General features: G+C 42.1%; 1 protein-coding gene across 3 annotated transcripts in view; it reads right to left on the reverse strand.

Annotated features, from left to right (window-relative positions):
* Positions 1-7,850: 7,850 nt before the first annotated feature.
* BASP1 (brain abundant membrane attached signal protein 1) overlaps positions 7,851-21,859 on the reverse strand; it is a 57,372-nt gene continuing 43,363 nt past the window's right edge. For all 3 annotated transcript variants that reach the window (XM_019812588.3, XM_023239400.2, XM_019812583.3), the window contains exon 2: positions 7,851-9,433. In XM_019812588.3, coding sequence (XP_019668147.2) covers positions 8,759-9,424 — 666 coding nt within the window. In that variant the 5' untranslated portion in view covers positions 9,425-9,433 and the 3' untranslated portion in view covers positions 7,851-8,758. The remainder of the gene's footprint in view (positions 9,434-21,859) is intronic.

Below are 21,859 nucleotides of genomic sequence, written 5' to 3' on the forward strand. Positions count from 1 at the left end.
CCTTGCCTTAACTGAAGCATCTGAGCACATGATATGGTATATCCATAGAATGAATGTGAAGACCAAAGCAGACTTAATCCATAACAGATGCTTTTGCTTCCAAAGATGAATTGATCATAAAAATCAAGGGAAGGGGAAGGATGAAACTGCCCCAATTTTGACTGCCCCTTGTTCCAGAGAGAAATGCAAATCCTCGTGGTACATCCATTCAATGAGCACTTATGTACTAGGCACGGCACTAAACATGACCTTCAACTCTCACCACAAGCCCCTGAGACAGGAATATTCTCTGGGTCTCAGATGACCATTCCGAGACTCCAAAAAGTTAAATTTGTCCCCAGGTCACAGAGCCACCTGAGTATAGGGTTGGGACTCCAATGACTTCACCTGCCATGTCTTCCTGTTGCATTTTGCTGCATAGTTTAGGTAGGACCATCAGGCCAGAGCTTAAGACCCTAGCCTTTTTAAGGAATAGAAGTATATCACGGATGTTCATGGAGTACATCACGAGCCAGTTTTTTCTAGGTCTTATTGAAAATAGTCACACCAACTCCATTGTTGTTTATTATTTCCTTTTTTTTTTCCCCAAGGAGGTAAGTAAGCCTCGTGATGTCAAGGGCGTTACTCAAGATGAGAGTATAATCCACAAACCCCAGACTTTAACCCAGTGTCTTTACAATCGTGTGACAATTACACTATCAAAGCGAAGCCCCAAAGAAGGGCTTTACAAAACTCTCCCTGTCCTTCCACCTTCCATCAGAACTGCTGAATCAAAGTCATGGCTGGCGGCCTGGGATGTTTGTATTTCAACATCCAAGAAGATATTACGTAGCCAGGTTGTATGGCATTCAGGAGCCACAGCCCTGCCCTCCGGGTCGGAGTTTCTGGTGGAGAGACATTCAAGATGCTCCTTTAATAAGCATTCGACATCAAAAACTATTTCGAATTATCTTGGATCCTGAACATCGCCTCCTATCCTTCCCGGATCCAGATAAATGGAGGCGGGGAGGAGACGGGTAAAAGACAGGTAAGTTCCAAGTAAACTATCTGTCTTCCTGAACACATGGATAAGAAGGGTTATGCAGAGTCAGAAGGAAGTGTATTTAAGAACTACACACTTAAAGGAAGGTGGAGGGGGACAAAATGGGTGAAGGGGAGTAAGAGGTACAGGCTTCCCGTTTGGGAATGAATGAAGCACAAAAGAGAACTACACATTTAAGATGTACGTAATTTTTATAGTTCTGGTCCAGTATGAGCATTTACGTCAAGGGAAGGAAATAAGGAGGGAAAGAGGCAGGGAAGGAGCGAGGGAGGGAAGACGGGGACATCATCACTTTAGAATTTAATTCGTTGGGCAAAAAAAAAAAAAAAGGCAGAAAACTTGACAGGAAAGACAAAATGCGGAGGAAACAGAATAAGGAAGAGAGGAAACAAAAGAGGCAAAGTCATAATGAGGTTCGGACTAGCATCTGAAATGTAACCAGCTCTTTTTCTGATGTATTCTAATTAGCTTGTCTTCGACTTGCGTTATTTGGGGTTTTGTTGCTTTTACGGGTGTGTGTTTTATTTTGAAGGCAGAGGCTTTGCTCTGAATGTCAAGGCAATTTCAGCTCCTGCAGGAGAAGGCAGCTGAATAGGTAGCAAGCAAAATATAGTCTCCATTATACTCAGCTGAAAAAAAAAAAAAAAAAAAAAAAAAAGGAAAAGGAAAAGAAAGAAAGAAAAAGAACCCTCCGGGGAATTTGCATACTAGTCAGACTTTGGTGGCTGCGGTGGGTGGTTCCGGCTGAGAGGCAGCTCTATTCTTAGATGTCTGAGCAGGAGGATGGAACTCGGTCACTGCTGCTATAGGACCTTTAGTTCTTTTAATGGGGTACACCTGTCAGGTCAAATTTCCCCAAATTGCGTAAAAGACGATTGTAATCAGATCTGTCATCCTGTTTTTTTATGGTGAATCTCAAAACAGGGCTGTTTCTGTCGGTAAAGTACTAAAGCTGTGGCCTTTCCCTTTTCTTAAGGAGTGTCTTTTGTGTTTTTTTTTAAGAAGGAAGAATTTTTTTTTTTTATTTTCCTCCCCATTCTTTTTGCCAATAAAAGTTTATTACAAGTGAATATATTTTCCTCAAGGTAAATAAATAAATAAATAAATGCCTTTTTCCTTTCAGTAACAACATGATGGGGCTGGCTTTCCGGTTGTGTGACCCTTAAATACAATCTAAGCAACATGAAGGATTAATTTATTCTGTCCTAAGGCAAGTCTTTGGTGCCTATTCCAGCACATTTTGTACTTCGATACATTTGTAGCTTAAAAGCCCCCAAAGAGGGGCGCCTGGGTGGCCCAGGCGGTTGAGCATCCGACTTCGGCTCAGGTCATGATCTCACAGTCTGGGGGTTCGAGCCCCGCATCGGGCTCTGTGCTGACAGCTTGCTCGGAGCCTGCAGCCTGCTTCAGATTCTGTGTCTCCTTCTCGCTCTCTGCCCCTCCCCCGCTCATGCTCTGTCTCTCAAAAATAAATAAATGTTAAAAAAATTAAAAAAAAAAAAAAGCCCAAAAGACAGTGAGGCTTCCAATAATAAGCCTTTCCTACCAGGGATGGGAGCTCAGTCTTTAAAAATTTTTTTAAAAATTTATCAGAATATTTATGTAAGTGTTATAAAATAGATTTCTTTAGTTTTAAATTCTTTTAATGTTTGTTTATTTATTTTTGAGAGACACAGAGCACAAGTGGGGGAGGGACCGAGAGAGAGGGGGACAGAATCCAAAGCAAGCTCCAGGCTCTGAGCTGGCAGCACAGAGCCCAACACACGGTTCGAACCCATGAACTGTGAGATCATGACTTGAGCCGAAATCAGATGCTCAACTGACTGAGCCACCCGGGCTCCCCAAAAATAGATTTCTTTTTTATGTTTTCATTTACGTTTCTACACCCACGGCTTCAGGAAAGCCTGCAGCCTAACAGGCTTTGCTTTCATTATCTGGAACTCTGACTCAGAATTAGGAAAAGATGAGAAGTTCCCCAAACAGCACTTTTATTGAGGCCCCTTTACCCACACTCTCTTAAATCCTGGGATATCTAAGCAAAAACATATGTGAAGAGAGCAAATGAGCACATTCTCTAAATGATTCTAAATGGGTGCCCAACGCTTCATCGTTTTGTCATTTGACAATTGAACACGTTGAATTAGCTCCTGGGGGAGCTAAAACAAAAGACTTGGATCCATTATATGAGGCCCAATTAATTTATAAATGAGTGATATTAAAAGCGAACTTTCTGGACTCAGAGAGCAACTCAGGAGAAACATAAAACCGCCCTTTACAGGGAGAAAAATGAGGAACACGTGTGATATTTGGACCTTAAAAAATATGAAGGTCAAGTGTCCATGAGATGGAGATAGATGATATTGGTGTTTGATGGATTGTTTCAGTGTGCACAGTCACACTGAGTGTTCTTTTTAAAGATTCTAGTTGTTTTTCAAAAAGATACTCTGGGAATTTACTTAAGTATGTATATGAACAGAAGAATACAGATGGAGAAAGAAAATTACTCTTCATAAAATGAGGACTGAGAAAGACTCAGAAATGTATGAAAACAATGGTTTCGGAAGGTGGCTCAGTTGGTTGAAGGTCAGACTCGGCCTCAGGTCTCGATCTCCGGGTCTGTGAGTTCGAGCCCCGCGTCGGGCTCTGTGCTGACGGCTCAGAGCCTGGAGCCTGCTTCGGATTCTGTGTCTCCCTCTCTCTGCCCCTCCCCAACTCGTGCTCTGTCTCTCTCTGTCTTTCAAAAATAAATAAAGGTTAAAAAAATTTAAAAGTACATAAAAAATAAAACAATGGTTTCTGGGACTTTGAGATTTCATACATTATTGAGAAAAATCTCTATCATTAAGAGGGCATGAAACATACAGGCTCAGGATGAGGAATAGTTTTTGTTGTTATTGTTGTTTTTAAACCAAAGGCATGTGTCTTCACGAAAAACTCCCTGCGTGGCCCTTTTCACTTTTCCATTAGCAGAGAGGGTAAAAGATAAAAATAAATCGATAATAATAATAATAATAACAATAACACCCTGGCTAAATAGCAGTCCCTGAACTAAATGCTTAAAATATTAACTACTTGGCAGGCCAAAAACAGTGTCAGCTATAAATGAAGCAAATCCTGTCTCCTTTTATGTCTCCTTTTATGAGGATGCATATAAGAGCTCATGTGACTAATATCACAACTGGTTAGCGATAGCATTTTTTGGTATATTCTTAAAATTATCTTCTGAGCATTCAGCTTTCGATATTGAGGAAATTAGTTACAAAGTAATGATCAAAATTACCCCACAGTTACTCTCAAAAAGCAGAATAGAAATCAAAAGAATGAAGATTAACCTCATCAATTTTGAGAGAAGTTTGTCACCAAAATAGTAAATTTTACAAACCGCAAATTTTTCCCCATAAAATCTGAGTCCCCACTTGACTCAAATCGGCTGTGTGCCACAGCCTTCTATCCGTAAAGGAGTGTCCCAAAGCCAACTCTGACAGTGGACATTAAGTGTTACGTTGGGTGAATCCTTCAATGAAGATAGGGTGTTTCATCATGGCTTCATGTTTCATGTGATGAAGATTAAGGATTTCAGATGCCCTATGAAAACAAACTTTGTGTAGCTGCTGCCACTTCCCAACTTACCCAATTCAGGCAGCTGAATGTCTAGATCTTGCCAGCACCCAAGTTGACCACCAATTCCCTGTTGTACGCTAGACCCTGGGTCTTGACCCCACTGAAAGATAGGGGACTGTCCAAGAATGGGGAATGGTGTTCCTGTATCATGACCAGGTGTGACCTCTGCCTCACTGGGCAGTTCCAGGCTGAAGACGATCTTCTAGGGCTGAGGCCAGGTAGGGCCACTCCGGGATGCCTGGTGCTCCCCAGCTCTTGGGATTTGGCTCCGTTCAATCATGCAGAGTCAGTGTCAGCTACTAAATAGGACCTTCAGGGTGGAGGGACATAGCTGGTAACCTCGGACTAGTTCATCTTGGTTCCTGTGTTTCCTCTTTGCAGTATGCACATAGGTCCCCAACAGGTATTAGACCCTGGAACCCTTCGTTCTTCAGTGGAGACGCTGTACTCATGGGAGCTAGCGGGCCAAGTAGGTGGTGAGGTCCAAACAGTGCTGACTTGACTGTGAAGCACAGCCTGGGTATTGCATTCCCTTCACTTTATATTGTTCACGAGGAGGGAACAATCTAGGTTAATCCAAATTTAACATGGATTGCCCAATTGTTCCCTTCCTGGCTGGGCCAAATACTCCCACACATACGACACTTTCTGCTGAATATTTGATTTTAGACTACATCTTAGGTTTTCTTTTTTTTAAATTTTATTTTATTTTATTTTTTTTAATTTTTTTTCAACGTTATTATTTATTTTTGGGACAGAGAGAGACAGAGCATGAACGGGGGAGGGGCAGAGAGAGAGGGAGACACAGAATCGGAAACAGGCTCCAGGCTCTGAGCCATCAGCCCAGAGCCTGACGCGGGGCTCGAACTCCCTGACCGCGAGATCGTGACCTGGCTGAAGTCAGACGCTTAACCGACTGTGCCACCCAGGTGCCCCTCTTAGGTTTTCTTAAGAATGGTAAAATTTGATGTCATGAGCCATAGTTAGGTTAAAAGTCGGATTTAAATATTTTGGTGAGCACATTCATGATGGTCTTTAATTGCTTGCACACAGTTTGAGTAGAGTCAGAAAAGAGAAAAAAAAATGCATACTTGGTTCAGATTTTAATTCTTCCATATGTTACCCAACACATCTAAGTGTAAGAAAACTGAGAAAAAATGTCTCCTTAGTTTCACTTACCCCTGAACAGTGGTTTATTGTAATAAACACTAATTCAGGAGGCTGATTTGATTATTCTAATCACCAAAAAACCTAGCGAATTTTTTAATTAAAAAAGGGGATGAAGAGACAGTGAATATAAAACATACTGCTTCCACCAATGACATTTATCTGGAAGAAATGCACAGTATTTAATATTAGTAACCGTATAAATGTCCCCCAAGGTTCACTGAATCTGTGATCTCCCCACCACCCCCTACCAACCTGCCCCCAAGCTATTTTATATATGCCCGGACACCTTGTAACAACCTGGGCATTCCTCTGCTTTTTTTCCTACCTAAAAGAGTTGCTTGGTGGTTAAGGTGTTTACGTCTTTCTTGTATGCTGTGCTCTCAAGCATTAAGAATTCAAATTCATTTCACTATAGAAACAAGAACCAAAAGTCCCCAAAGGCGATCATAGGCATGAATTGAACCCAAGAGGTATAATATTTGCCCAGTATTCGGTTTCACCATTTCTTCTTCCAGAATTGTCCTCTGACAACATCTTAGGTGTGGTACACACGACAGATCACTCCGAAGTTAACTGGGGCCCATTTCTTTAACCCGCAGGGACAGCACCAGGTTCGTCTGTATCTGCTGTATCACTTAAGTCTCTTTGAGAATTAATAATCCCAGTGTACTGGCCCTTCACAAGTCCCATAGAAATGTTTCCATGGTAGGGTGTGAAATCATATTTGTAACTCTGATTAATTACCACCCAATGCCACTCCTTGCCAAAACCTGTTGTTTAACTGATTCAATCATGAGAAATCTTTTTGTGGCTAGGGTTAAGTTCATTGTTAAGGGTTTTACATCTGAGATTTAGCTTCTAGAATCCAGTTGGAAAAGACCCAAATTACTACCAAGAGATTCAAGAGACAATTCCTTATTTTGTGTTACAGATGGATGAGCACACTCTAAACGTCACTGCTTCTACCAGTTCTCCAAGCCTTTCCCCATCTACAGGATATATGAAATCAGAGCAAACTTTGGGGGAGAAATCAAGGATGAAGTTGACGTCACATACGTTGGTGGGTATCTATCCATCCTGTAACATTATTACCAGGTATATACACAAACTACTAAATATTTCTGAAGTGACAAGGGTCTTTCCTTAGAGATCATAAAGCCTTCACCCTCTTGTAGGTAACACAGGGAGACCTGGAGGTTAAGAGACTGAAAAGTCATACAAGACATTAGCGGCAAAACCAACAGAGGAATCCGGTCACCATGAACTGTTCCACACTTGGCTTTCACAGAGCTGCTCACTGCCTCCTCACAGCCCTTGGGTCCTCTGTCCAGGCTTTGTCATGAATACGATAAGTAAAGGGCTAAAATAATATGATCATCAGTGTTTTCACAACGTACATAATATATGATATTTTTCCATAGGATCTTCTAATTCTCTTTCCCAGCCTTCAAGATCAACTCTGCTTACTGCTTCTTGTTTTATTCAAAAATACTTGTTCTGGGGGCACTTGAGTGGCTCTGTCAGTTGACTGTCCATCCCTTGATTTGGGCTCAGGTCACGATCTCATGGTTTGTGGGATGGAGCCCCGAGTCGTGCTCTGCGCTGACAGCGTGGAGTCTGCTTGGGATTCTGTCTCTCCCTCCCTCTCCGCCCCTCCCCTGCTCATGCTCTGTCTCTCACAATAAATAAACTTAATATATATATATATATATATTGATAAATAAACTTAATAAACTTTATATATATATATATATGTTCTAAGTAAGTTAATAACACCCCATGTTATAAGGTATATATCCAGAGTCACTTTTTAGTTTAGCCTCTCCAAGATAATTTAATGGCACTGATCCACCAGCTAATTTTTTTAAACAGATAATGTTCGCCAAAGTGAGAACATACCGCTTTATACTTCTATCCAAATACCTCCAGGAAAATGCCCAAGAGAGCGCTCTATTCTCTACTGAGGTAATAACCAAGGAGGAAGGGGCCATAAAAGAAAACCAACAGTCCTCATTACTTCTTTTTAATTGTTTAACTTTATTACCGTTGCACCATTTATACAATTACATATAATTTCAATGCATCCATTGTACATTTTTTTTGTTTTTTTTTTATTTTTATTTTTTTTTCCATTTTCCAATGAGCGGTGTGTTGGTGCCTGTGACACAGAATGGAAGAGAAACCAGAACTGCAATGAACGCAGACTTTTTTTTTTTTTTTTTCATTTCCACTGACCAATAAACAGAACTACAGGTGCACCCAACCACGGACATGCATTAACTCGTCATGAGAAATCTAGGGAGGCTAAGTAGGATGAGAGAATGTTTGTTACTCCCAAAAACACCTGGGGAGGAAGAATGGAGTCTTGGCATCGAGATACGTGTGGACAGGCTAAGAGGGCTGTCTGAAAGTTGGCATTCATCCACAACATTAAAAAAATATCAAAATAAGAAAAGCTGTAAATTAAAAAGAAAAACACAGAAAATACTGCTTTCCGAAAGATCTGACTGCCTTGGCCTAGGCCCTGTGGGCAGAATCAAACGCATCACTCCCAACCCCCTTGCAGAAGACAAGATACTCGGATCTTAGCGGCGGAGTGCCTGTGACAGCAGTTCAGGTACAAAAATTGTACTGTACTTTCAGACATTGATCTTTAAAATCCAGGACTGATTGGTAAAGTTGACTGAAGGTATATTAGATATTTCCCCACAAAAATACTATTTGGATTCTCCCCACCCCCTCCCTCCCTCGATGGGACAACATCCTTTTTTTTTTTTCTTTAATCTTGGGCAATACATATCATTACTTCGGATTTGAAACGAGTTAGTATAGGAGAGAGAGAGAGAGAGACAGAGAGAGAGAGAGAGACACAGAGAGAGAGAGACAGGCGGTGGAAGCAGACTCGGTTTCCATAGGCTGTCCTTGTCACTCCTTGACTGCTACGGTTTGCTCGGAGCTGGCGGGCGCCTCGGCCGCCTTGACCTCGTCCGCTGGGGCTGCGGGGGCCTGGGCCTTGGCCGTGGAACTGGGTGCTTCCGTGGCTGCGGGGCTCTCCTTGGACGACGGCGCAGCCTCGGTGCTGCTGGGTTTTGAGTCTGAAGCCGGGGCCCCGTCACTTTTCGTCTCCTGCGCGGCAGGAGCTGCGGGAGCCTCAGTCTTGGTGGGTTCCCCGGCCTCCTTGCCCTTGTCGTCGGCCTTGGCCTCCGCGGGCGCCTCGGGCTCCGCGGCCTTGGGGGCGTCGCCGGCCGCGGCCGCGGGCTCGGGCTCGGCGGCCTTCGGGGGCTCGGGCTTGCCCTCGGCCGCCGCCTCCGTCTGCTCGGGCTCCGCCTTCGGGGCGTCTTCCTTGGCCGCGGCCGTGTCTTTGTCGCCTTCCTTGTCTTCGGGCTTGCCGGCCGCGTCCTGGCCATCCTTGTCCGGCTTCTCCTCCTTGCCCTCCTTCACCTCTGTGGTCTCGGCGGCCGCCTGGGCCTCGTTCTCCTTCGGGGTTCCCTCCTCTTCGGTGCCTGCACCCTCGGCCTTCTTGTCTTTGTCCTTGGCCTTCTCATCATTCACATTGTACCCCTTCTTCTTCTTGCTCAGCTTGCCTCCCATCTTGGAGTTCTGTAACACAGCACAACACGACACAACACAGAAGCGTTACTGGTGTCCGGAGGGAATGGCTTTGCCCACCTCCCCACCCCTGACCTGGCAGGCTGAAATCCTAACCCCGTGCCCTGAGACGATGGCACTAGGAGGTGGGGCCTCTGGGAGGTGATTAGGACCCGAAGGTGGGGCCCTCGCGGGTGGGACTGCAGACGGGACCCCCACGTGGCTCCCCAGCCTTTTCCCCACGTGAGGAGCAGCCAGGGGACCAATCACGACCAGTCAGAAGCGGGCTTTCCCTTCACCACACCTGCCTGCACCCCCAGCTGGGACTTCCCAGCCTGCACAACTCTGAGAAAGAACCTTCTATTTATGAGCCACCGGGTCTGACTGTTTAGCAGACAGCATGGACCAAGATGCTTCTCAGTAGTAAAACTAAAAGAAGCTTCCGTTTACAAAGGAAACAGCTCCGGACGCTACTGAACTGTGCACTTTATTCCTTCTTATTTATTTATTTTGAGAGAGACAGTGAGAGCGTGAGCAGTGGAGGGGCAGAGACAGAGGGAGAGGGAAAATCCCTTGCCGTCAGGGCAGAGCCCAGCCCCGTCTGGAGCTCACGCACGAACCATGAGATCGTGACCTGAGCCAGATGAAGAGTCCCACACTTAACCGCCTGAGCACCACCCCCCCAAGCGCCCCAGAACTGTACCCTTTAAGACAGGTTACTGCAGTCAATTTCATATTTTGCCACAGTTGAAAATGACAAAAAGTGAATCTGAAAAAGAGCCCAGTTAGAGAGCGTCTGGTTGCAGCAAGTAAAGGAAATAATAAACTGAGGTCAAAGAATCCGTGATGAAACGCTAAGCGTGTCCATCGAAAAGAGAAGGGGCGCAGTATTTGTTTCTTGTCTGCTTTCCGACGTCCAACGCAAACACTAGTGAACGCTTGTGTACAAAATGGCAGAGGCAGCCAATTTATCTTATTTTAATTTCTTTCTAACGTGTATTTATCATTGAGAGACAGAGAGACAGAGAATCGGAAGCAGGCTCCAGGCTCTGAGCTGGCAACACAGAGCCGGACCTGGGGCTCGAACTCCAGCTCACAAACCGGGAGATGGTGACCGGAGCCGAAGTCGGACCCTTAACCGACTGAGCCACTCGGGCGCCCCCAGAGGCAGCCGTTTTAGATCCATAGTGCTGCCCAGAAGAGGCTCCATAATCTTAAAATACTTGCCAGAGAAATGGCACAGCTGTAATCAAGCACAAATGACAAATTCCTAGAAAAGAATCTCAAACTACCAACTCTTCTCCAACTTAGCTATTCAGCTATATGCTCGTATCGGCACACACATCTCCAAAGACAAGCAGCATGTGGCCTTTCTGGTTATCGAGCCGGACCGGTTAAAGGAAAACTACCACCCAAGAAATGAAAAGCCTACGTAGTAGTGTCTCTAATTATATTTGCTTTTTCAGTTGTTCCAGACTCGTATTCATTGCCTTTCCAGGTATTTTTGGCTTACATACTTCCATAGCAATATGAAAATGGCCTTCATTATCAATTATCATAATCAATAACCTGATTAGAATTCCAACTAACTCAATGGTCATTAACAGGCTTTTTCCACTCCGAGTGAAGTTCCTAACTTCCTAGAGGCCTTTGATTTTGGCCTCAGAAACTGTGATTGTATTTGAACCCTCAATTTTTCTTCCGTAGTACGAAAGCAAATCCAAATAAATAATAAATTATAAATTTATAAATAATAAATTCAGTCTAGAACCATTGCCAGAAATAAGCGGGCATGCTATTTTTTCCAAGTGCATGTTTATGCCATCATATATCAGTGGCAAACCACTGACCTGTTGCTCTCTAGAGGAAATTTGGTTGCTTTTCCTTGATGAAGCATGGAACAGATTGAATGTCCATGTATTCTTCAGTCCTCACATTAAGGAAAGTCCAGGAGAGAGAAGGCCTTGCCCTGGGCACCAGCGGAGGCAGAATTAGAATGTTCTTGCTGCCCAGTCACCTTTTTTTTTTTTTTTGTCATTAATGTCATCCATTTAGAACAGAAAATTTTATTCCTTACGCTTCTTGGAATCGTAATTCATGACGGTGAAATAATCTACATTTATCTTATTTAAAAGCAGGGTGTTGGGTAGGACAGTGCTATGCTTTGGTCAAAATTCATCTCTGTCTGCTCATTTCCACTCTATATGTGAATTTCCTGTCTGGAATGCATTTAATGGTTGAAGGAGGAAAAAGGCAGTAAGCTGAAAGATGACTAAAATAATGTTCCTAGTCTGAAGGAAGGCCTTTATTATGTTATGAAAGAAAGAATTAATCTTATGTAGCTTTAAAAAAAAAAAAAAAAAGAATGGCTTTTGGTCATGATCCACTTCGGATATCCAATGGACTCTATTTGACCTAATTTTTGGTTATTTCTCCCTCAGAAGTGGGGGCAAACATACAGGGTAAAAATACAATTAAACCCACTCTAATCTCCTAAACAACCACAAAGCAATAAGTGAAAACATAAAGCGGTAAGTCGGACCAGTGTCTTAAGTTGTCGTTTACAACTCTTTCATTGAGTTCTCAATTAGCCAGTATGCAGGAATGTCAAAATAATTTCAGCTCTGCTATTTCAAGATATATTCTGGTTCATGAGGTTAGAGCTGAGAAACAGAAAACCTGACAGGCCTGCCTTTTCTATATATTCTCCAATTCTATCACGGAAACCTATACACCAGTTTAGAGGTCACGGAATAGAAGACGAAGTGGAAATGTGGGGTGCATTCTGCCCATAACATAGGGGTGCCTCTTTGTGAATACACAGCATGAAATTCTATATAGCTATCCCCAGAGGCTTAAGGCTATGTTGGTCTACAAACCTAAAATCTGTGTTACTAAAATTGGTTTTCTGAAACACAGGGCCACTTTCTATTCTTTAAACCCAGCTGTGATTCATTTCTGGGCAGGAAATGAATGTACATAATCAAGTTGTAAGAAAGTCTCCAACCCTATTTGTTTTTTCAAACACAAAGTTAATAAATGCCCCTACATTTTAGGCTAATTTTCTTACATTAGTTATAGTGGGGTATCAGAGGGAGGCTTATAGAATCCACCAGAACCCTGGAAAAGCAGGGAAGTCTGGTTATTTCCCAAGACCACAGGGGTGAAAACCTTGCATATACCGAGGGGTAAATTAAAATTACAATTTAAATCTGGGGCGCCTGGGTGGCGCAGTCGGTTAAGCGTCCGACTTCAGCCAGGTCACGATCTCGCGGTCCGTGAGTTCGAGCCCCGCGTCAGGCTCTGGGCTGATGGCTCGGAGCCTGGAGCCTGTTTCCAATTCTGTGTCTCCCTCTCTCTCTGCCCCTCCCCCATTCATGCTCTGTCTCTCTCTGTCCCAAAAATAAATAAAAAACGTTGAAAAAAAAATTAAAATCTAACGGTTTCCTGTGTGTCAAGCACAATCCTAATCCTAAACACATTACGAGATTATTTTATTTAACATTCTCAATAGTACCACAATGTAGTAAGTATACCGTTAGAATCCTCTTACACATATGGAAATTCTAACTAACGGAGGTCATGGGGCACAACTAGAAGCAAAAGCCAAATCCAGCATGTAAGGTGAGAAGGCACCACCCAAGAGGTCAGAGGGAAGTTCATGAGCAAGCTTCCCACAGGACAGAGCTCATCTCAGGAATGTTACCCTCCCTGGGTCACAAGGTTGGTGCCGACGTGGGGTGACTCAGAACTCAAGATGTTGTCAAGATAATGATGAAATTCTGAACTTCAGATACTCTCTGCCCATAAACTTTTCATCACCCCATTTGTCAGTGGGGCTTTGTATCAGTATCCTTAAAAAAAATAAGGAGAGTAGTAGGTATGCGTTTTAATTACATTTCTCATAGTTTTACTTCTAATTTTGAGAGAAATCAGTTGGTGTAGCAAGTTGTGAGTTGAAACATCTAAGCTAAAAAAAAAAAAAAAAGCAGTTAAAATAAAAAATCAGCAGCAAAGAATCCCCCCTGGAAATGATTTAAACCTCAATCTGAGCTACAGTGAAGGCTAAGCCTACCTTTGCATTTCTCCACATCTGGAACATTCACTAGCCATTAAAAACTCAGACCAACGCTGATGCACTGAACTGACCTCATAGTGTGGATACAATAACCAGACACTTAAGCTGATCTCTTACCAGAGTTGTCCTTTAAAATTACAAGACCAATTCGATGTCACCAGGGCCAAAACTACACACTAACGGCTTCGACGTGGCGTAGAAAATAACTAGGGGTCAACAACAACCGAAGAGACTGCACTGTGTTAAATCTGGAAAGTCCTGTACAAGAATTATTTCACGGAGTGCCCGCATGTTGCGTCATGGGTGACTCCTAAGATGTTGCTAATGAATCCCAACTCCTCAGCACACCTGCCCTGAATCCTTGCAAGTCACTTAACCTTATTGTCCTTCCATTTCCTCTACAGAAAAAAAAAAAAAAAAAATGTCAACCTTAGGGGAATTTCGTGGGAAGCATTGGTATAACGTTTGACATTTCACGGGCCTGCAAGAAACGTTAAATTCCCTTCCCCGTCATTTAATTTTGCGATTCCTAGGTAGGTCTGTGCTTGTAAACCCCACGAGAATAGTAGAACATGGGCTCCACACACACAGGCACAGTAATCAAAAGACGATTTAACAATATTTTGAAATGTCACCAAGAAGATTTTTGGTATGTGCGTTTCAAGCTTGCTCTTGCCGACCGGGTGGATGCGGAAAAGAAGTTGGTACACCTATCTGTTGTCATCACGTTGCTGAGAGTAAATTTGTCTACTCTTTGGATGTGAATGTTCTATGCACCTAAGATTCTCAAGAGGTTACAGGTCTTTTTAAAAAGATCAACAGTCTGTGATAGCAAGAAATTATTTTCTAGACAGAAGTAAAAATTATAGACCGGTCACCAAATCTAATGACTCCTAATTTGAGCTGGGTACCAGAGCGACCACGGAAGAAATATTATTTCATCTTCCTACCATCTCTTCATCATTTGTTCCAAGGAAACAAGGGAAAATTCCGTTTCAGTCATCGGGATGAAGGCAGAACCCAAATTCTGCAGTTAAAATTCATTTATTGCCTATAATACACGTGGAAGGCCAAAAACTTGATCGACGCCTTAGCGCAGCTAATAAGCTAAACAAATTGCTTAGGAGGGAAGGTCACACTGTCAAATGCCCCCTTTTTTCCCAGCATTCTGTGGAGGACTTTTTTTTTCTTTTACCAAGTACCAACACGTTCATACTTTTAAGGTCCGAACATGGTGTTTTAAATCTCCCACAGCTGTCCTGTGACTTACTCCCCCAATAAAAGCAAACCTCTCTCTAGTTAATTAATCCCACGTGGCTATAAACAAATATTCCAGAGAATTCAAGTTCTGCTTGTTGGTGAAAAGAGGAGAGAAAGGGTCACTCTAGCACGGTTCGCTGATCAAAGCGACTGACACGTTTCTTTGTTGGCAGCTAATGACTTCTCCTAATAAATGACCGTGTATACTCATGAACTTTCATGAAAACTCCAAAGGTGTGTTTCTCTAACGTCTTCAAGCGGATGAAGGCACGTGAAAGAACAACTCCCTAGCTAGGCAGGCAAGGTAAGATGATGGGTTCAGGCCTCAGAAATAGGTACATGAACAAAAGTAATAAATGGCCTAAAAATTAGATTTTAATTCTTTCTCCAAACATCTTGTTGAATCTTGAAGCTGACAAGCCCTTTTTTTTATAGAAAACAAAATCCTGCTTACGAGCTCATGTTCAACTATGAAGTTGAAGACTATACGTATCTATAAAGAAAAGAAATGTGACCCCCATATATCGCCACTATAGCAAACCTTATAAAAATGACTCTGACTCTTGACAGCTTAAATTTTACATTAAAAAAAAAATTTTGTTTGGGGGATTAAGGGCAAGAAATAATTTGAAAGGTTATGTTGTAGTCAACATACTCTAATAGAGATGATCTCCCCTACAAGGTTCTCCCAAGTCTTTGTTCCTTTCACTCCAGAGAGCCTATCAGGGAACATGGAAGATGCTTCTTAGCCATTCAAATCACCTAAGTCATGTTTATTTTGTACACACAACCCTCAGGGGACACCGGGTCAAAATCACGTCTGTACAGAGCTGAATTATCACTTAATTTCATTAAGTAACAATTCTTACAAACGCTAATATGATCAGCGCATCCAGAACTTTCCTGATGGGCACTTACATTCTTTTCTTACCTTAAAACAAACCAATCCACCATCAGCACAGCCTCCTAGCCTCCTGAATTAAAATCTGGTCTTTCATTTTGAGACAATGAAGGCAGAAGGGCTGAGGACAAAATGTCACTTAGAAAAAGGTTACGTAAATTATAAATCTTTTAAGACACGTCAAAAACAAGCCCCCTCGCACTCAGTATGAAAGTTTGCTAAAAATGGCAAGCATGCAGAGTGCTGGTCCCAGCTGTCACTAATTTGCTTAAGAGTCTGAGCAAATCACCTTCCCCTCTGGGTCTCAAATTTCCTATTCAGTAAAATGAAGATATTGAAAATTCGTGCTCTTGGTGGGGAAGGTGGAAATGTGTGCATATATTTTATGAAGGCTTATGACACTAACAAAATGCTATGTGTGTGAAAAATGGGTTACGATCAGTGCTATGGTCGGAATGCTTGTGTCCTCCCCCAAACTCGTAAGGTGAAAGCTCATCTCTGAGGTGACAGTATTAGGAAGCAGGACCTTTGGGAGATCCTGGGCATGGAGCCTTCATGAATGGGATAGGTGCCCTTATAAGAGACCCCACAGAGCGCTTCAGCCCCTCCCACCACGTGAGGACAGAGGAAGAAGTCGGCACTAGGCCCCAGAGCCCAATTATGCTACACCCTGACCTTGGAATTTTATTGCCTCCAGAGCCGTGAGAAATAAATTCCTGTTGTTTATAAGTCACCCAGTCTATGATACTTTCTTATAGCAGCTTGAACAGATGAAAGCCATCAGTAAAGCTCTATATGCCTGCTAATTATTATCATAAAAACTTACACACCACCTTGCACCCTGAAGATTGACATCCAGTCGGTTTCCTGCTATAGTTGGATTTCTTTGTAGATATAATTAATGTACGATAAATGTTCAGTACCTTCAACACACGTGAAACTTGTTAAAAGTTAGAAATAAAAACTTACAAAACAACACCCAAGTATTGACCAAAAAACATTTTCTGATGTTTTCAATTACACTTAGGATATGTTTTCAGAATAATGCATCAGCTCCGTAAGTAATGAGTGGGGGCAGAACTGAACCCTGAAAACACTTCAGATGAAGACGTAACTGTCAGAAAAATTATGCTTCGTTAGTTTTGCTCATGCAGAACTATTTCATCGCGTTGTGTTTATAGAAGACGCTCAGTTGTTTCCCTTGACCTACTTTTGATGGGTCATCTACCAACCCTTGGTGGTCCTGCTGGCCAAGACGTGCCCTATGCCAAACTCTAAGAAGAAGCACTTTCTAGAAACAATCAAACGCTAACCACCTCCCCTTTTATGCAATGCTAAAAATATTTTAAAACTACCTTTTCAAAAGAATTTAAGTCAATCTATGGAAGATCCATGACAGGCTCCTGAAGCTAACATGACTTGCAGTTGACTGTTGGTTGAGGAAAACCATGTGGGAAGACTTCTTAGGTTCAATTTGCTAGAACAATATATCCACCTAAAACTCAAAAGCAAAAGTCAATAGTGACATGAAAGGATTACTAAGCCTCAGAAGCCAAATTAAAACAATTTCCTTGTCCCATCCTATATCCTGTGAGAATCATTTAAATATATAAGTCAAGGGGTCCTGGCTGGCTCAGTTGGTAGAGCATGAGACTCTTGATCTCAGGGTCTTGAGTTCAAGTCCCATGATGGGTATAGAGTTTACTTAAATAAATTATATATATATATGTAATATATGTATATATTATATACATATATTATATATGTGATAATAATATATTATGTATATTAAATTTATATAAATATACATATATATATTTAAATTCAGTTAGTTATGGAAGACTATTTAAGTAACCAGTTTCCTGCATATAAAAAAAAGCCTTTATAAAACAGAAACTTGCACCAGGTGGAAATTATTCTCTTGCCACCACCATGGGAAAAAAAATAACTTGAATTTTATGGAAAAGGGTAGAATTCTTGAGACAGAATAAATATTAAGATAGTCCAGTACCACAAAAGTGGTCTGAATATTGCTAAAGTTGAAGGTTGTAGCTGAGGACTCATTCTCTTTTCCTTCAGACTTGAGAAGTCTGAAGAGCTTAACACACAAACACTTACAATCACTTACACCACTTACTTTGGGTAGAACCATTTTTGTTTTGTGTTTGAGCACAGAAACAGGGGATATTTCTTTCAAGGAAAAAAAAATCCAACTTGTTTATAAAGGTCTGTATTTTTTCTGAATTTTCTTATGTGTTCAGAACCTCATTAAACAGTTTTATCTAAGAAATGTCTCATGAATTGTTTTTTTTTATTTTTTTAATGTTTTTATTATTATTATTATTATTATTTTTTTTTTTTTTTTGAGACAGAGAGAGACAGAGCATGTGCAGGGAAGGGGCAGAGCGAGAGAGAGACAGAGAATCGGAAGCAGGCTCCAGGCTCTGAGCTGTCAGCACAGAGCCTGACACGGGGCTCGAACTCACGGACCGCGAGATCATGACCTGAGCCGAAGTCGGACGCTTAACCGACTGAGCCACCCAGGCGCCCCAGGTGTTGTTTTGTTTTGTTTTGTTTTTTCAATCAAGCAGGAATTCATTTCTACATTTATTGTCAGGGACAAATGACACAAAACAAAATTAGGACGCATCAACTTTTTACAAAGCTACAGAAAGCAACATTTTACAAGACTTTGTTGGGAGTTTGTAAGTTGAGAAAGAGTTCAGGCCAGTTACAGGTTTTAAATGCCAACTTTGCTCTGGGAGGTCATGGTCAGCACGAGGTCACGGTGACTTGAAAACAGTAAGGGCAAAGATTCACTATGTTCACATAAAAGAGAGAGCAAGGGCAAGAGTGAGGAGAATGAGATCAATGAGAGGAAGTTTCTTATTTTGAATCAAGTCTCTCCACCCTCGCTATACCACTTCTTCTGAAAATCTACTCCTCCATCCGATCCAATCTTTATCTGCATCTTTTTTACTCATGGAAACTGCAGCCAGCTTTTCTAGCAAGATGCCTTCCGGGCACCCAAGAATGAGAGTATCTAGCAGTGTAAGGTTTCTCCTTGGACTCCACGGTGAGTGGCATTTTGAATCAGGGAGCCCATGAAAATAGTTTCTCTGTTCTCCAGTGCTCAGAAAGGGGCTCAGTTTGGGTGCGTGAAGCCCTTGAGCTGACTTGCTGCTCAGTCCTCTCCATAGAAGACATTCTCCCTCTTCTAGAACTGAAGCTCTCAAATCCTCTGGCTCCTACCACGCAAAAACACAGGCCCTGACCCCCTGCCTTTGGTTTTGGTAAAAAAAAAAAAACAAAAAAAAAAACAAAAACAAAAAAACAAAAACTACCAATGTTTTAAAACATAGGAAGGCATAGCCCTAGTTACCTGGATAGAATCTAATCGATATTTTCACCATTATGGAAGTTGTTCCTATAGTAACCATAGGGTTTCTGGGAGCTCTCATTTACCCTTTCCTTTCTTCAGACCCTGAAATAAAACACTTACTAAAGAGTCTGGTTGGGTGCAGATGAGAGAGGAAAGGAGAAATGTTGGATCAAAAGGGGTTCTGAGTAAGAGAAGCAAAGAAGCACTGTCATGACCGACTTTGAGATTTCAGTCCTTTGAGGCCACCGATTTTCGCTCGTCCCCCACTCCCTCCAAATAGCTTTCAAGAACCCGTCTGTATCTCGGTAGCAAGCAAAATTACTGGCAATTAAGTATTAGTATTCATCTTAGCCCATGTATTGAATTTTCGATGTCTCGATTTGCACAGGGCCACCCCTTACAATTGTCGAATCTTCGTTTCAGTAATCCTCGGTTGGTCAGTATCCATTAGTGTCGCCCCAGTCTTTGGAACAAAACTGCAAGCCCCAATTACAGCAGTGTCGCTCTTCAGAAAATGCAACCTTGCATAATGACATAGTTTCCAGGCATTCGCTACCCCCAAACCCCAGGGGATTACATGCACTGTATTTTCTCTCTCCAATCACTACATACTCCACAATGTCACCCACTTGCATTTCTTACTAATATGTTCACGTTTTTGTCACTACGTCAGTGAACACCACCACAAGTCTGTGACAAGGAAAATCACTTGTATACTTAACTGGTATATACAACCAGACCACACCAAACGAAAAAAAAAAAAAAAAGACTAATATAGAATTTCTCCCATATGATCTAAAAGTTACTATATTTACCACTTCACATGCTATTCCTATTTATGTCTTCTTTCTCTGTGCTAATAATATCTAGGCACCTCCTATACAAGATGTACAAAGGTCCCATCCATTGCCAAGATTTTTATTCTGAAAACGCAAATCTGGATTAATTAACCATTTCATCTCCAACCAGGAGAACCGAGTTTTTAAGGATGACATCAACCAGACTACAATGAGGATGACTCCACGCACATAGCAAAACACAACATGAATGAATATGCCACGGCAGGTGTCACAGGCTGGGGCATTATTCCCAGTTTGATTGCCGCTTCATGATATGATCAAGACCGACTAGAGTCTCCTTTTGATTCTGTTTCCATTTCAGAATCAGAAGAAAATACATCTGCTTCACACAAATGCTGAGAACGAATCTGTGCTTCCTGACACGGTTAAATGTGTGGCCAGAGTGTATTAACTGTACTCTTGAACAAGTAATTATCACTCTGAATTCAGGGCTGCAAAGCTCCCACAGGTTTATAAGCAAAGCAATCCATGATTGATTTTAAGGTAACCTGCAAAGTTAGAACTCATGAATTATATCTGCAGACAAACTCTTCACCAGACCAACTGGGTTTATAATTACTGCGGCCTAAAAAAATACCCAAGTTACTGGTTAGCTGAAGCAAATATTAGGGTAAGAGAAAAGGGGGGGAAATTACCTTTAAGAAAGAATTCACAAGAGCACCGGGGTGGCTTAGTCGGTTAAGCATCAAGACTCCATGATTTCAGCTCAGGTCATGATCTCCCAGTTCCAGAAGGGGCCTCACACTGGGGCAGAGCCTGCTTGGGATTCTCTCTCCCTCCCTCCCTCCCCACTGCTCATGTGTGTGCGCGCTCTCTCTCTCTCTCAAAATAAATAAACAAACATTAAAGAAAAAGAATTTATAAAGAATGAAGAAACACGACATATTCAAAAACTATATTCGATAAGAACAGATATGCCCCAATATGCAGTGGGGCGCCTGGGTGGCTCAGTTGGTTGAGCATCCGACTTTGGCTCAGGTCATGATCTCCCAGTTCATGGGTTCAAGGCTCGCATGGGGCTCTCTGCTGTCAGCACAGGGCCCCGCTTCGGATCTTCTGTCCCCACTTCTCTCTGCCCCTCCTCTGCTCACACTTTCTCTCTCAAAAATAAACAAAACATTAACAAAAAAAAAAAAAGAAAAAAAAAACTTAAAAAAGAATCCAACATGCAGAGTGGCCTCGAGAACTTCTAATGTTCAGAAATTATTCTAGAAGAGACTTAATCTTCATAAGAAAAGAACTGTTTTGAGGTGGGTTCAAGTAGAAGCCATGCACAGAGACAAGTGAACCAAAAAACCTCCTCTCGTCTAGCAGGAGAGAGACGACATACAGAGACAATTAAAATGAGAGTAAGCTGAGTAAGCTAAGTGTTACAAGAGGGTGAAAAACCATACTTTTCCCAGAAGAGATAACCTTTAGTTGGAGGAAGGGCATCAGGAAAGTTTGATAGAGGAGATGGGGTCTGAGATAGTAGAAATATCAAAAGTATTTATACACATAGTACTTACTCTTACTGTATATTGGCTCGTTAACTGTCTCATCAATCCTATGGAGAAAGAATTATTATTACTACCCCCACTTTGCCCTGAGGAAACCAAGGCATGTTGTGGGTCAATAGCTCACCTGAGATCGTACAACTATTCCTCTGGAGGTGTTGGTGTGAACCCAAGCACGCTGGCACTTACATGAGGTCTCGACCATCATGATAACCTCCCCGGACAGATAGCTACACTATCTATAGATGAAGACAGGAAAGTAGAAAGTCCAGTTAAGATTGTAAGAAAACCCTCTTGACATTGAGGAGATAGGTGAGGATGTATTTACCTGGAGGGAGGGATGATGGAATATAAATCTATAAGGCTGTCTAATAGAATGTTTGTATTCAAATGGCAGAAAGTGGAAAAGCAGCTCTTAGAGGAGTCGCAAAGGGGAAAAAAGTATACGTCTCAGAAGGCAA

The sequence above is a fragment of the Felis catus genome, chromosome A1, assembly GCF_018350175.1.
Source record: "Felis catus isolate Fca126 chromosome A1, F.catus_Fca126_mat1.0, whole genome shotgun sequence".
Taxonomy (NCBI): domain Eukaryota; kingdom Metazoa; phylum Chordata; class Mammalia; order Carnivora; family Felidae; genus Felis; species Felis catus.